This window comes from Postia placenta (assembly GCF_002117355.1).
Source record: "Postia placenta MAD-698-R-SB12 unplaced genomic scaffold POSPLAscaffold_12, whole genome shotgun sequence".
Taxonomy (NCBI): domain Eukaryota; kingdom Fungi; phylum Basidiomycota; class Agaricomycetes; order Polyporales; family Adustoporiaceae; genus Rhodonia; species Rhodonia placenta.
The window spans coordinates 1,128,467-1,143,014 of NW_020169843.1; the positions used below are offsets into that span (position 1 = coordinate 1,128,467).

Consider the following 14,548-nt stretch of genomic DNA (forward strand, 5'->3'; position numbering starts at 1 on the left):
GCCTCCGGTTCTCGTACAAATATTCTCATTCTCTCCTGGCATGCCACCGCTGCGGATAAGAGTAAGGTGGGACTGAGACGCATGGGTGCGACGAGATCACTTCGCTGTGTTTGTCATCGCTTAGCATTCACACCGCGACTGAACAGCGTGAGTGCGAGAAATACGCGTCGTGGATTCCATAATACACTAACGAGACGGAATATCTACGACAGCCCAGATAAAATGGCTATTTTACACGACTAAGCGTCTTGTCCATCATCTTTGGCGTCCAGCACCGGGGAGATGTAGTAAATGCGACATGCTATCACGCCCGCAGCCGGATCCTCTCCACGAAACGCTCCCACGAGAGTGGCATCTTGCGCTTCTTCAGGCCCAAAGAGCTCGCAGAGCCGGCGGCATCGACGATGCCGGTCAAGCCCAGCTGCAGGTCGCATTCGGGGAGACCCTTGATGGCTTCGAGCGCGATTGAGGGAACGGACGTCACCACCTCGACGGGGTGTACCTCGGGCGTGATTGGTCCCTCGCTCTCGGAGCTAGAGCTTGATTCGGACGCCTCCGAGAACAGCGACTCGGAGAAGGCAGTCCTGTCGGAGCCGTCGGAGACCGCGGTAGAAGGATACGTCGAGCGCGCGGACGGGTTGTTGACGACACGCAGAACGGGCGGGGATAGTGTGACGGTGATAGCGGACGGGAGCGGGCGAATCTCGACAAGCTCGAGCTCCTCAGACTCGTTGCTGATGGCGTCCGAGCGATCGAAATCGGTGATGTCCACGGACACCGCGTGAGCTATTGGCGGAGCTGGCTCGGAAGGCTTGGCTTCGGGGAAGAAGGTATCGAGCTCAATGATCGCTTTGCGGAGCCCGTTGAGGTTGATGCGCTGCTCGGGGACGGTGGCAAAAACGCGCGCAAGGAGGGCGCCAAGGCTGCGCGAGATGGGGAGCATGCGCGTGAGGTATCTTTCGCCCTCGTTGAGGTATGATGCGAAGCCCTGGTCATCTGCAGGCGAGGCGATGTGCCAGGGGTTGCGCCCGGTGACGAGGTTGACAAGGATGACGCCGAGGGACCAGATATCCGAGACCGACGTAACAAAAGGGCGCTTGCAAGTGTGTGCGCCGACGCATTCTGAGTAGGGACAGGGCGACGTTCAGCGAGTGTGCAGAGACGATTGCAAAGTGCCGACTAACCTGGGCTCATGTAGAAGGAACTGCCACATCCAAATGTAACGCTAAGCCTCGTCCTAGTCGCCAAGCCAAAGTCGCTTAGAAAGACGTGATCGCCGTCGTGTGAGCACAGCACATTTTCGGGCTTCAGATCACGGTGGAAGATGCCGAGGTCGTGGCAGCCGTGTACGGCGTCGAGCAACTGCAGGAAGGTGCGTTTGATGCGCGCGTCGTTGTTCGCGAACTCGCCACGCTCGATGATGGCGCTGAAAAGGTCGCCGCCAGGACAGTGGTCGAGGACCAAATAGAGGTAGTATTTTTCCTCTATGATGTCGTGGAGCTTGACGACGTGGGGATGGGATGAAGCCTTCGTGTGGTATGCGATTTCGCGCTGCTGAAGACTGTGGTGTTCTGATTCCTCAGGATGTCTGAGGAGGCACTTGACTGCGTAGTGAGCCGGACTGTGCGCCGGAGAGCTCATGTCGTGTGCGAGGTAGACTACGCCGTAGGCGCCAGTGCCTAGAACCTTGAGGAGGCGCAGACGCATGCGCCCCTTGCACAAAATCAAGCCAGTGAAGTTCGGCAGGATAGCGCTGAACTGAGCCATGGAGATGATGCGTGTGTTAGGTAGTTGGAGGGATGGCGAAAGAGTGAAGGGCGGAAGACATAGACCGTCGAACTTGGCTTGCTCTATGGGGACGCGCCCTGGAGGCTATATACACTCACATGGTCGGATATGGATGTGCGGCAGACGGGTGTGCGGACAAGGGGGAAGCGGGGCCTCGGGTGTGGACCTGGGTATAGCCCCGCTGGACTAGGTGATACATCCGCACATCCGCTCCCGAAAAGGGACGATTGTGAAAGCGACTGACCTCGTTCCGGACGCAGAGCCTGGGCCACCTTGCGAGTGTCCGACTCCGTCGGTAGCCGTTCAGCATAGGGTTGAGCGACGAAGTCGATATATTCGTCGTTCGCGAGCAGGTACTACATCCGCCGGTGAGTGACGTGTGGCTGAGTCCGCACGCACATGCTTGCCCGCCAGCTCGTGTCACGGTGGTTGATTCAGTAGTACAGATAGGTAATCTTTGCCATATCCCCGCCAAGGATGTAGGTTTTATTTTTCAAGAAGATCCGGGATGGACCAACAGACAGAACGACATATAGGAGCATGTTCGCTAGTTTTTCGGGTCTTGGCGGGTGAAGTTGAAGACCTGCCTAATATGGATAAGGGCAAATTCCGATCGGGTGGATCGTAGATCTAGACAACGTGGGAGCGCTGAAAGAGGCTGAGAGACGAGGTCGCGCCCAGTCCAACATATGTAAGTACTACGCTTGACGATGACTCTGGAATACTTGTTGTGGCTCTAAGACGCCTGCTTTTTTCACACTCGTTACGAGATCGCAGCTTTTGGTTACTCGCATTAACCAAAATCCAAGGAACATTCGACCGAGAAGGAAATGATCATGCCTTACGGGGGTTTCCCGAGACACGGTCAATGTCCATGATGGCAGACGAATCAACATGATTCCCGCGGGGACAGCTTGTCCGTCTGCTTGCCAGCACCGCCCACTGTCCGGTGCTCCTCCAGTACCGAGCCCATGGACATCATCGCCAGAGCACGCAAACTCCCTTCTGCCCCGCCGCCCAACGATGATCCGGCGCAAATAAAAGGCAACATGACGCTCGAGATGAAGCGTCTCGGGGCGAGCATCTTCGCATGGCACATAGCAAACTACCCCGGCAGCCACGTATTTGGACATGATGCACTCGCGAACTTGAAGTTCGCCGAGGTGTGCATCCGGCGCGTGGGCATGGGCGGGCAGCATGTTCTGGTCCGGGAGGATGAGGACCCGGAGGAGCTGCGGAAGATATCGTTGGAGTCGCAGACGGTGTGTGAGCTTACCGTGGACGAAGGTGCGTTCTCTCTTTGGCCCGATCTCACATGACGGATGCGGGATGTGCGACAGGAATGCTTAATGTGCATGGAATGCTGGCGGGAGGGTGCTCGGCGCATCTAGTCGATGTGTAAGTAGCCATTTGCCTGCCTGTTCGATTCATGCCGTATTCATAGATGTAACCCTTAGCGGAACTTTCTCGTCGCTGTTAATGCTGTCCCTCATCACGGGCATTAACGCAAATGGCGTGTCGACGTCGATGAACATCGTGTGGCATGGAGGCGCGCCGCGGTATGTATACCTCACCGGTCTGAAAGGCATTCGCTGAAGAGCGTGTGTTATAGTGGGACAGAGTTAAGGATGGTCAGTACAACACTCTCCATGGGCGGTGCCATCATAGCAGCGCGCGCAGAGGTAACTGAGGCAGTCATATTGGAGAATGTTAGTGGTTGCTCATATTGTTTGGAACAGGTGTACGACAAGAGAACGTCAAAGCTTCTAATTTCCGCTTCGCACACGATTGCACCCTTCAAAGCATCAGAAAAGGCGAAGCCAAAACCCAAATTGTAGCCTTTATGTGCTTCTGTATTTTCGCCTGGCCGCTCTTATATACATCGACCTCTACCTGCTCTATACGTTTCATTCCGATCTTGTAGCGTGCCGCACGCGGTTTATACATTCATCGTGCTCAGATACGTCTGCAGTTTCTCCAGGGCCTTGTATCGATGTGAAAGCGTGTTCTTTTGCTCCGCGCTCATCTCCGCGTAACTGTCATGCTGAGCTTAGTACCGTAAAGCAAGGCTGAATAACCCACTCACGTCTTCCCTGTACCGCTCGGTTCAAAGACAGGATCCCAACCGAACTTGCCTTCGCCTCGCGCCGAGACGATCTGGCCGTCTGTACGCCCCTCGAACAGGACAGGTTCTGTTCCTGGTCCTGCACTGTACGCGAAGGTACAGAGAGCCCATGCAGCTCTCGTCGGGAAACCATCGAGCAGCGTGTTCAATCCTATTAGACCAATGGTTATCACTTAGTCTACGCGACCCGGAGAACATGGCGGCGATCAGGATCTGAACATACCCACATGCCCAAGCTCCTTCAGAAAGTATTTGATGTACGGTCCCGGAAGTCCATTCAGCGCCTCAAAGCATAGGGCCGTGTCCTCAGTGATACACGGCCCTCCGAGCAATTCGGCGGCACGGTGGCATTTTGCTAGGGCAACCTCTTGGGTGCTTCCCTGTATCTCAGGAACTAGGATACAAGAAAATTTAACACGCAGAACCGGCCAGTGAGTTACTGGGTGTACGTACTGTCGAGCTCTTGCGAATCGATCTCTACGCCTGACTTAGCGAGGATAGCGCGAACCTCCTTTAGTTTGTTCGCGTTGCCTGTGACGAAGACTACCCGTATCTTAGACTATGTTTAATACCGGCTCGAGAAAGCTGTCGTGTAAACGAATACATACTCGATTTACTGCCGGACATATTGGTACCGCCGATGTTTGCAGCTGCAAGGATCGAGCGCCTAACGCGTAGATTGACTTTTGAAACCGGCGGCTAATTAGTGAAGCGAAATGACCGACCCTGAAGACAGGCGTGACGGGCAACGCGCGCTTATGCGCTCATTGTCGTTGACCCATCAAGTCACTCCCGCGCTTCCGTCGCGTTTAGAGCGATAGTGCACCCGCCATGGCCCGCAGGGTCAAGTCTATTGCTAGTGATGACTCGCAGAAGGAGAACTCCAGTGCGCGTAGGGTAAACTCGGAGAAGGCAAAGGGGAAGATGCCTGCCACAAGAGGCCTCGGGCGCCGGCGCGCCACTGAGGAAGAAGAGCTGCAGGAGGAAGAGATCGCGCAAGAGGATGATGATGCGGAGGGCGAGGCGGTGGAGGGGGGATTTGAGGTGGATGATAAAGAAGAGGACGAAGAGGACGAGCAGGAAGACGGCGCGTCTCCCAAGGGCAGAAAACGCGTCCGCGTTAACGAAGAGGGCGATTCGCGTCCCGCGGCCTTCACGCCGGAGAGCAAGCCGCGTATTCAAGCTTTACCTCGCGATGCCGACGGGTGAGTGTTCTCGATGTGTGCCCTCTACTCCTACTCAACATTTCATTTCTCCCTAGCTTCATCCCCGGCTCCATTGTCCGCATACAGCTCAAGAATTTTGTGACATATGACTACGTCGAGTTCCGTCCAGGTCCATACCTGAATATGATCTTTGGGCCTAACGGCACTGGCAAGAGCACGATCGCCTGTGCTATTTGTTTGGGACTGGACTTCCCGCCCAGCGTAAGTGATCTGCGCGCTCGCCACTGGGAAATCGGCCCTAACCACAATATCAGGTTTTGGGCCGTGCCTCTGAGCTGAACTCATTCGTCAAGATCGGAACAGACAACGGTCATATTGAGATCGAGCTGAAGAGTCCGAAAGGGAAGCCCAACTTGGTCATCAAGCGAACCCTAAGTGCAAAGTCTAAGAGCTCGAACTTCACCTTGAACGGACAGTCTGCGACAGGTCGCGAAATCAATGCCCGCATGGCTGAGCTCGGCGTCCAAGTCAGCAACCTCTGGTGAGTAATTACTCTCTCTTATGTGAATAGATTGGCGGACTGCTGCTCATGTATGAGTTAGTACCTTCCTGCCTCAGGACAAGGTCTCAGAATTTGCCCAGATGAGCTCTCAGCAGCTGCTCCGCGAAACGCAGCGCGCGGCAGGCAACGCAAGTATGACTTCATGGCATGATACGCTTATCAGCTCGGGAAAGGATCTGAAGCAAATGCAGGAAGTCAGCAATCCCATATGGAAGATAAAAAGGGCTTTACTGACGTTGATCTAGAAACTGAACAGCGATCGCGACCAACTTAAAACGATGCAAGAGCGCAATGCCAATCTCGAACGCGATGTCCGACGTTACGAAGAACGTCGTGAGCTAGAGAAACAGGTGCATGCAGTCGAAACTTAAACGGCAGTGTAGCCTAATCTGTTACTAGATTGAGTTGCTGGAACTCGTATTCCCATTCAGACAGTACATAGAGGCGAAGGACCGGTATTCTGAAACCAAAACAAGACAGCGTAATCTGCACGAGCGTGTCCTCAGGCTGCAGGCAAAGAATGCTCCCATCAATGAGCGTAAAAAGTATGTCAACATCTTCTGCTTCGATGAAGACCTCTAATGCGATCACAGGGCGCTTGAGCGCGAGCTACGCGACCTCGATGAACGACGCAATCAGAAGAAGGACGGGATTCGCAGGAAATTCGACAAGATTCAGAGAAAGAACAGCGAAATTGAGAAGTTGGTGAGTGGAATGGCTTCACACGCGAGCTCAAGTGTTTCTGACACGGTCTTTCAGGAAGCCAAGTCGGAAAATGCGAAAACCGAGCTCGAAAATTCGAAGAAGGCTGAAAAGGAACGGGTCAAAAAGATTTCCACTTCCGAGAAAACCATCTCGCAAATCCGGGAACAATTAGACAATCCTCCCAAAGTCGAAGATCTAGATGTGATCAATGATGACATGGTGCGTTCTACCTTGATGAATGGGAAGGCGTCGAGTAGAAGACTGAAGAGTAGCATGTCCATGTTTTAGAAAAACATCAATCTGCTACAGCTTGGGCTGAGAAATCGTATGGAAGAGCTTCAGAGCAAACAGAGGCGACATGTAGAGCAAGAGTCTAGGAATAGAGCAATCGTTGATCAAAACACGCGCGGGTAAGCCTTTTTCCACTCGAATTTATCTCGTGCATTCCCTCAAGGACTGCTTCGTGCAAAGGCTACAGCAGTTAGACGATGCATCGCACCGGAAGCTGGACGCTCTAACGAACTGGGATCATGACTGCGGTGCTGCAGTGAAATGGTTGCGAGATAACCGGCATCGATTCAAGATGGAGATCTTTGAACCTCCCATGATTTGTGTGACCGTCCCAGATAGGCGTTTCGTGAACGCTGTGGAGGCATGTTTCGGCGCAAGTCAACTGAAGGTCTGTCGTCTCATTCGTTAGCGTGGACTTCTGGGTCTCATCGACCTTAACGCATAGACCTTCGTGGCACAATGTGAAGAAGACTATCAGTTGCTCAACCGACTGCTAGTAGATACACCGGACGCTGTCGGTCGCAGACTGCGACTTCACACCTGGTATCGGAGGAAGGACGAAAGCCAACTGGCACCTCCACCGATGTCGATGCAAGAGGTAAGCTTCAAGTCGTGTATTGAGCATGGACTAATATATTTGTAGATGCACGAGCTCGGATTTGATGGTTATGCGATTGACTACGTTAGCTGTCCGGAGGGTTTGAAGTGGTTCTTGACGACCAACATGAACCTTCATCGGATCGTGAGCTGCTGCTTCGCCCCGTTACAGTTTGTCATTACTAAATGCGTTAATATCTGTCTGGGTGTTCCGCTCGATCATCCCTGGTTCCTGAAATTCTAGGCTATCGCACTGCAACCCAATGTCGATCCTAAGCGGGCTATGGAAATGGTCTCGCGAATCGGACCCAGAGGCGAAGGTGGTGGTTCCAGCTACATTATAGGCAACGTCTTCAACACCGTCACGAGATCGCGATATGGAAAGCGTCTACCGCAAAACTCGACACGAGAGGTTCGGCCTGCACGTAACCTTGTTTCTATCGTAGGTTCGTTCGATTTGACTTTGCTCCATCGCATTTGGTCATGAATTATATGTAGTGGACGAGTCTCAAAAGCGACGATTTGAGCAAGCCATCAACGAAGCAAGGCAACAGCTCTCGTTGTGTGAGCAAGAGGCCCAAGAGCTCAGTACGGAGGAAGCCACTATCAAACATGAGACAAAAGAACTCAAGGCCCAGCATGTATGTTTTTTCGGCTGTTGTTATATATCTTCTCACGACTTGTTTGTAGGACGCGGTCCGGCGTCGCAAGGAGACCGTCATGGAGGTTACGCGAAGACTGACAAACCTCGGGTTGAGACTCGGTCTGTGACTATATACCTCGAAGTGAATGTCGCGCTGATGTGCAATGCAGAGCGCGAGACTGAGGAGCTCGCAAAACTGCTTTCTGCGCCCCCTGTTGATGTTCAGCGCGAAGAGCACAAGAAAACTCTTCTTGCTACTGCACGAACACGAGCAGAGCTTGCCAAGGAATGCCTTGTATGTGTGCAATTTGCCGTATTGCTGTCATGAGGCTGATCTTCTTGAAGAACACAATCCAGAGTGTCTTTGCAGATCAGATGGAGGCTACTCGCCTGTCGCTGCGGCACTGCCAGGTGTCCGCGAACAAGGCTGCGCTCGAAAATCTCGTCAGCGCGCGGGAAGAAATCTATCAGAGAGCTCTCAAGGAGTTCAGCGACGGTAAGGTACCATATTGCAGTTCTAGGGAGACTAGGCTGATGTCTGTATAGCTCATAAGCTATATGAGGTTGCCAAGCAAGATTCCAGAGCAAAGCTTGACATTAGCAAGGCCAAGTTGGCTTCCGTAGACGACGAGACGCGCGCTCGTTTCAGAGATATGGAAGAGGTCGGTTCACATCGTGATGCTTGGTAGTTAACTCCTTGCTGACACAGAACCGCACAGAGTGGCGAAGCGAATGCGAGGTCTGCGGTCGAGATCCACACAGAACTTGAGGCCAAACGCGCGCAACTTGAGATGAACCTGCAGACCAACTCAGGCGTGGTCGACCAGTACAGGAGACGCCAAGCTGAGGTGCGGTCTAATTTCCTACTTTGATCTGTTTCGCTGATGTCACGGCGTCTAGATTGACCTGCTCTCGAATACAATTGATGAGCGAGAGAAGAGGGCAGAACGCGTGGAGCGAACCATCAAGAACGCTCGAGTAGGTGGTTTGAATATTCAAAGCACACATCTAAGCTGAGCTCCATGATAGGACAACTGGCAACCGGCGCTCGAGGGGCTCGTGGATAGTATCGGCCAGAAGTTCTCAGCTGCATTCGACCGTCGGTGTTATAACATTTTTGAAAGTGCGCAATTCAGCTAATCCAATATCCAGGTCTCGGCTGTGCCGGCGAGGTCAGAATTCGTCCGCACGAGGATTACGACAAATGGGCCATTGATATCTTGGTCAAATTCCGTGATCACGAGAAGTTGCAGCTTCTGACAGGAGAGCGACAATCAGGAGGGGTGAGTGAATGGCACTGCCATCGTGGAAGCACGGTCAAATTGCTCACCGTCATGTGCTAGGAACGCTCTCTCACGACCATACTTTATCTCATGAGCCTAACGGAGGAGGCGCGCGCTCCGTTCTCGCTCGTAGATGAGATCAATCAAGTACGCGTATCATGATAGATCTGGCCTTGCATGCATATGTTGACATCGAACACACAGGGAATGGACCAGCGTGCCGAGCGTGCGGTACACAACTCATTGGTCGAGGTCACCTGCAAGCCGGACAGCGGGCAGTACTTCCTCATCACGCCGAAGCTTCTCCCCGATCTCAATTACGCGGAGCGGATGAAGGTGCTGTGCGTGAACAACGGCGAGTGGCTGCCCGAGGGCGAGAAGGCGTCAGGTGCGGGAAACCTCATGGGCGTCATCGAGGGCTACGTCGCTCTCAATCGTGGCGCGAATAGAGCCGCGTCGTCAATGTGATCTGTGGCAGTAGACCGCGTTTTGTGCTGTAACTTATTCTGTACAACCCGTATATTGACGCACCCCTTGTTGACATAGGTCTAGAGCATGTTGTAATTACTGTACAAAGGAGCAGTAATCTGATATTTCGGTCTCGATTCTCTGCTCTGTTCGGTGTTTTGTGGTCGTCGACTAACATCAGGTCCTACACAGATGAAGGATCACAATCACGATGTATTGGACACGCGTTTGCCGAGTTCTGACCGCCGTTCTTTGGCAGCAGCTATACATTGCATCAAGATGCTCTGGTTCCCGACAATGCCCAGACCGAGCTGCGTCACGGAGACGAGTCCGCCAGCCTCGTCCACCGCCACTGAGATGGTTGTGTCTAGCAGGGGCTCCTCGAACGACGTCGGGTCAGACAGGACATGTGTGCTGTTTGTTTGCCTATTAGCACGCTTTGCTTCGTGTGAGGACTGGGGACGGGGCTTACGCGTCGAAGATGCCGAAGGACATCGACAGGGGCAGGCGCGGCGCCGGCAACGGTATGCGCTCCATCCGTGAGCAGACCGTGCGGCCCGTTTCCTCATCGTACCGCGCCTTTGGGAGGCGTGCTGGTTGCCACTGTCAGCCAGTACGTGGAGGTGGGAAATGAGACGGGTACGTGCTGTTTCTTAGGGCCGCGACCATCGCGAGGAGCGTCGCGTCGAACGCATTCCCGTCGTAGTTGATGCACGTCGCGTCGACGTAGAGCACCCACACCGCCTTGCCGGGTTCGATGCAGAGGGAAGGGAGCGGGACGATGCCTGACCTGCACGGCATACGCCTTGCGTCAGCAAGGGCTGGTTTCCGCGCGCACAGGGGTAGAGATACTCACGCGACGAGGACGTCATTCAGCCGGTCGGAGAGCACCTGCGCTTCCTCTGTTGGCGGGCCGGGCTTAAACTTTGGATGACAAATGGCGGGAAGGTCTAGGTTGGGTACTGCAGTGCACACGATAGCATATGAGCGGTTGGACACCCATGAGCAAGAGAGCGTACCGAGGAAACCGTCCCCCGGGCTGTCAAGTTCAGGCTCCGCGATCTCGGCTTTGACGCCGCACACGACGGTCGTGTCGCCCATGCGCACTAGCGCAGAGCCGTCTGCTGTGGATATGGATCCTGCGGGGCGCGGTGAGCGGTGCAGCGCGGAGAAGCGCGGCGGACATACCGACCTACATTGACGGAGACGTCGCGCCACTCGCCAAACTCGCGGCCGTCGGGGCGGACGCCCTCGGCGAGGAAGCGTTCGAGGTAGACTTTGGGGTGCAGGCGCTGGAAGGTGGACGCGCGGAGGGCATCCTGCTCGGCGGTCGAGGCTGCTGCTGCAGACGTTGAGGGTGCGGCCATGATGGAGGCGGAAAAGAAAGAGCAGTCACGGAGGTTGATACGAAAACAACAGCCGCAACAAAGTCAGTTTACATTCGCCGATCTCGATCAACTCTCGATCATGTACGCGGCGAGCGCTAGTCTGACTCGAGCTTTCAAGTATGGCACACATCCACGCAGGCAAAATCAGTGTTCAGCGCTCAGCAACCAACTCGCTGTAGCCGCGCACTGTCTCTCATTAACTGTACATGTACCCTTTCTCTATTCATGCTGCGTCTCTTTAGATTATCCCCTTGCACACTGCCAGCTCCGCATTCAGGATACTGCTCGTCGCCGCGCCGATCGCGACGTTGTTTGCGAGCACAACAAACTTGATGTCCAGCACGGGACACTGCCGTACGCGTCCGACGTTCACGCCTGCGCCCGCCTGATAGTCCCGATCCAGCCGCGGCTGCGGCCTGTCCGGCTCCTCGTGCACGAAGACCGTGTGCCGCGGCGCGGACGGGCACGACATCGTCCACGCGTCGGACGTGTACGCGAGCAGCGCCTCGCGCACCTGCTGCGGGCTGGGCGGTGGCCGCCGCGCGAACCGCACCGACACGCACTCCGTGTGCCCCTCGATGACCGGCACGCGGTTGCACATCGCGGAGACGCGCAGCGGCTGCTTCGCGTGCATGTCGAACGCCTTGTTCCCGTCGTCCCCCTCCGTGAGCCCGCCGAGGATCTTGAGCATCTCCCACTCTATTTTTTCCTCCTCGCCGGAGATGTATGGCACGACGTTGTCCATGATGTCCAGGCTCGGCAGCCCAGGATAGCCCGCGCCAGAGATGGCCTGCATTGTCGTGACCATACACGACTCGATTGGCCCAAACGTCTTCTCGAGTGCAGCGAGTGGCACGACTACGCCAGTCGTGGAGCAATTTGCATTTGTGAGAATAAATCCTTTGCGGAGTGGCGGTGTGTGCAGTGCACGCTGCTGAGGGATCATAGCCATGTGGGAGGAGTTGACTAGGGGCACAATGAGCGGAACATGTGGGTCACGGCGATAGTTCTTCGCGTTGGAAAATACGGCAAATTCTGCCAACCTGAAGCTCTCCTCTACACCACACCCTCAGCGCATGTAGACATCGAAAACTCATAAATGACTCACCGATCGGGCCTGCGACGTCGGCGTCCAAGCCAGAGAAGATAATTTCGCACTCTGTGAAGAACTCGGGCTTGCATTCTCGTACAACGAGGTTGCGCACAACAGCAGGAACTGGTTTTGTCTGCTTCCAAGTCACCGCGGCAGGGTAGGGCTTGCCGGCTGATCTTTGCGATGCACCAAGGGCATGGAGAATAAAGAACGGATGGTCGGCGAGGAGGGTAATGAAACGCTGTCCGACAGTGCCCGTTGCGCCGAGCACGCCGACATTTATTTTTCGGAAATCGTGCATGGAGAGGGGCCAGAAATTCTGGCGGTCTTGGAGGAGGCCTGGCAGGTGCGGCGAGTGGCTGATCGCTTTGAGTCGACGCTGATCAGTCTTGTCACAGGGCCGATCTGTGTTGTGACCAAAGGGGTGACTCATCTGTGATTACGTGACCATTCCGTGTCACCCGCTTGCGCCGGCTGAGTTTCAGCTCTCCCCCGACGACCATGTCCGCGACGCCAGACATCGCTGCACAGCTGCTCTTCCCGCCGAACGTTCAGTATAACAACGCACGACTGTACACTGTCAAGTTCCTCTCAGCATGCTTTGCTGGCGCTGTCGCCGGTGTCCTTGGTCTTGAGAACACGCTTGGCTTCGCGCTCTTCATCCTCTCGACCCTGCTCACTTCCGCGTGTATCTACGTGAAGTGCAAGGGGCGCCCGGGGAAATATGTCCCAGGGGGCTGGTGGGAACTTGTGAACCCTGGTCAAGACAATATGTTCTCGTTCGTCCTCGTCTGGACCTTGTTCTACGGTACGAATGTCCGCTGCCGTTGTTCACGCCCGTTGATGCATCTATCATGATGTGATGCAGGGATTGTGCATGGTGGGCTCTCTGACCGACTACTGAATGCGTGTTCGTTGACACCATCTTTCAGTATATGATTGAGCATGAGAATATGCGATACCTACCCGGACGCGCTTCCAGGACTGGACCACAGACCACATGTGGCGTGCTGATGTGAAGGTATGGCATGGATGTCGTAAATTATTGGAATTCGATGTTGTGAGGGCTGTGCACCGTAAGTGCGCTAATATAAAGCTCCGCAATATCTGCTCATGCCCGATCTAACTCGAACGCAGATGGGATCTTGTATGTACAGTTGCGTATAATTTTACGTGGTCTCCATGATCGCAGCGGCATAATGATGCAAACCTGAGGCGGGATCTCAGTCTGCTGATTATCGGTTTGTTGACGCTTTGATAATGAAAAGGTATGTCGTGCCATGGCAAAACTCCCGACCATGGTCCCTCTGGTATACGTTCTGGCGCACTATGGGAGTAAGCGTGGGTAATAATGGGGGCTCTTGTGTCGCACGATAATTTGTGGCTCGCGTTACAGATGCATGATGTTGATCCAGGATTCAGTCGACCAATCGATTGTCGTAAGACGTCCTCGTGGCTCGCACGTGGATTAGCCAGATCTGAGGCTGTGGGCTCAAACGGGAATCCGTTGTTCAGAACTTGGAGATACCAACATGGTGAAATATGAGCAACCCGTAATTCCCACTAAAGCGCATTCCTTTCCACAGACTTCATGTCCGCGTCATATGTGCTCTTCCAGTACAGTGCTGACCCGTGGAATGCGCGGTTCGAAGACAGCGAACGACGGCGAGCCTTTACGGTGTAAGTCTATTCTTACTTCTTGTACTACCATTAGGTCATTTATCGAACGGCTGTTATGTAGCTCTATGGTGCGGCGGCCGACTGTCTAGGGTCGGGATTATTCTAAGCTGTGACCCTTTCACAGGTTGAGGAGGACCCTAACCTTATTATGAGAATTACTCGCGAAGCACCATGGGCACAGCTACACACAGAAGTTATGGGGCCCAGCAACTCATACTTGTACTTTGGACCCACTCGCTCACCGGGGTACCTGGTTTACGGTAACAGCCCGCACCAGTCAATGTCGAGCGCACGCCGCCAGAAGAGGGAGAACAGCACGTATGTTCAAGATTCCGCCCTCATCGGCTCCGCATGTCTGACGACCCCTAATCTGCCATTAAGCTCACGCTACTTCGTGGCCCAGAACGGGAAGGAGTACAAATGGAAGATTGCTCCCCAAGGACTGGAGGTGCGTCCGATCGGTGCTCTTCTCCCAACTGTTGCCCCTTCCAATGCTGAGACCCTGCCGCAGTGCATCGATAGTAAGGGAAGCACCGTGGCAATATGGGAAACCAGCCAGCTCCAGGACGAGTTCCACGCCCGCCTGACCGTCAGGCTCTCCGCGCTTGCCATCATCACAGAGATCGTAACAACGCTCACGCTCAACCGCATCGCCTCGATTTTGAATTGGTGACCTGCACATTGTGTCCTGCATCGCAGCGGCAAGACCCTCTCGCGTCCCTGCTTTATCGTATTTGATTGTTCCCTTCGATCCGGTCG

The 14,548-nt window shown here is 54.4% G+C and overlaps 7 protein-coding genes across 7 annotated transcripts; 3 read left to right on the forward strand and 4 right to left on the reverse strand.

Annotated features, from left to right (window-relative positions):
* Positions 1 to 304: 304 nt before the first annotated feature.
* POSPLADRAFT_1151125 (hypothetical protein) lies at positions 305 to 3,145 on the reverse strand (the record flags this gene model as incomplete). Its single annotated transcript, XM_024486498.1, has 6 exons — positions 305 to 923; positions 1,601 to 1,758; positions 1,887 to 1,954; positions 2,033 to 2,144; positions 2,634 to 3,020; positions 3,065 to 3,145. The coding sequence occupies 6 exons, from the start codon at positions 3,143 to 3,145 to the stop codon at positions 305 to 307; spliced, it is 1,425 nt and encodes a 474-aa protein (XP_024336339.1).
* Positions 3,146 to 3,727: 582 nt separating this feature from the next.
* POSPLADRAFT_1048858 (hypothetical protein) lies at positions 3,728 to 4,540 on the reverse strand (the record flags this gene model as incomplete). Its single annotated transcript, XM_024479611.1, has 5 exons — positions 3,728 to 3,824; positions 3,875 to 4,064; positions 4,137 to 4,307; positions 4,367 to 4,456; positions 4,522 to 4,540. 5 exons carry the CDS (start codon positions 4,538 to 4,540, stop codon positions 3,728 to 3,730), a joined length of 567 nt encoding a protein of 188 aa, XP_024336340.1.
* Positions 4,541 to 4,744: 204 nt separating this feature from the next.
* POSPLADRAFT_1048859 (hypothetical protein) lies at positions 4,745 to 9,322 on the forward strand (the record flags this gene model as incomplete). The annotated part of the gene is made up of 23 exons (XM_024479612.1): positions 4,745 to 5,118; positions 5,175 to 5,340; positions 5,433 to 5,620; positions 5,682 to 5,835; positions 5,887 to 5,991; positions 6,041 to 6,186; positions 6,235 to 6,346; positions 6,401 to 6,565; positions 6,656 to 6,756; positions 6,818 to 7,025; positions 7,083 to 7,235; positions 7,281 to 7,379; positions 7,479 to 7,680; positions 7,733 to 7,875; positions 7,925 to 7,997; positions 8,048 to 8,172; positions 8,223 to 8,373; positions 8,424 to 8,539; positions 8,597 to 8,725; positions 8,778 to 8,855; positions 8,907 to 9,000; positions 9,030 to 9,160; positions 9,221 to 9,322. 23 exons carry the CDS (start codon positions 4,745 to 4,747, stop codon positions 9,320 to 9,322), a joined length of 3,315 nt encoding a protein of 1,104 aa, XP_024336341.1.
* A 512-nt stretch (positions 9,323 to 9,834) lies between these two features.
* POSPLADRAFT_1048860 (hypothetical protein) lies at positions 9,835 to 10,995 on the reverse strand (the record flags this gene model as incomplete). The annotated part of the gene is made up of 6 exons (XM_024479613.1): positions 9,835 to 10,042; positions 10,101 to 10,221; positions 10,276 to 10,418; positions 10,485 to 10,590; positions 10,648 to 10,767; positions 10,821 to 10,995. The coding sequence occupies 6 exons, from the start codon at positions 10,993 to 10,995 to the stop codon at positions 9,835 to 9,837; spliced, it is 873 nt and encodes a 290-aa protein (XP_024336342.1).
* A 259-nt stretch (positions 10,996 to 11,254) lies between these two features.
* On the reverse strand, positions 11,255 to 12,410 carry POSPLADRAFT_1048861 (hypothetical protein; the record flags this gene model as incomplete). Its single annotated transcript, XM_024479614.1, has 2 exons — positions 11,255 to 12,072; positions 12,125 to 12,410. The coding sequence occupies 2 exons, from the start codon at positions 12,408 to 12,410 to the stop codon at positions 11,255 to 11,257; spliced, it is 1,104 nt and encodes a 367-aa protein (XP_024336343.1).
* A 200-nt stretch (positions 12,411 to 12,610) lies between these two features.
* On the forward strand, positions 12,611 to 13,303 carry POSPLADRAFT_1184311 (hypothetical protein; the record flags this gene model as incomplete). Its single annotated transcript, XM_024489072.1, has 4 exons — positions 12,611 to 12,917; positions 12,978 to 12,989; positions 13,042 to 13,185; positions 13,247 to 13,303. 3 exons carry the CDS (start codon positions 12,611 to 12,613, stop codon positions 13,050 to 13,052), a joined length of 330 nt encoding a protein of 109 aa, XP_024336344.1. The 3' UTR covers positions 13,053 to 13,185; positions 13,247 to 13,303.
* Positions 13,304 to 13,700: 397 nt separating this feature from the next.
* On the forward strand, positions 13,701 to 14,462 carry POSPLADRAFT_1150577 (hypothetical protein; the record flags this gene model as incomplete). Its single annotated transcript, XM_024486432.1, has 4 exons — positions 13,701 to 13,787; positions 13,914 to 14,107; positions 14,171 to 14,237; positions 14,301 to 14,462. The coding sequence occupies 4 exons, from the start codon at positions 13,701 to 13,703 to the stop codon at positions 14,460 to 14,462; spliced, it is 510 nt and encodes a 169-aa protein (XP_024336345.1).
* Between the last annotated feature and the right edge of the window lie 86 nt (positions 14,463 to 14,548).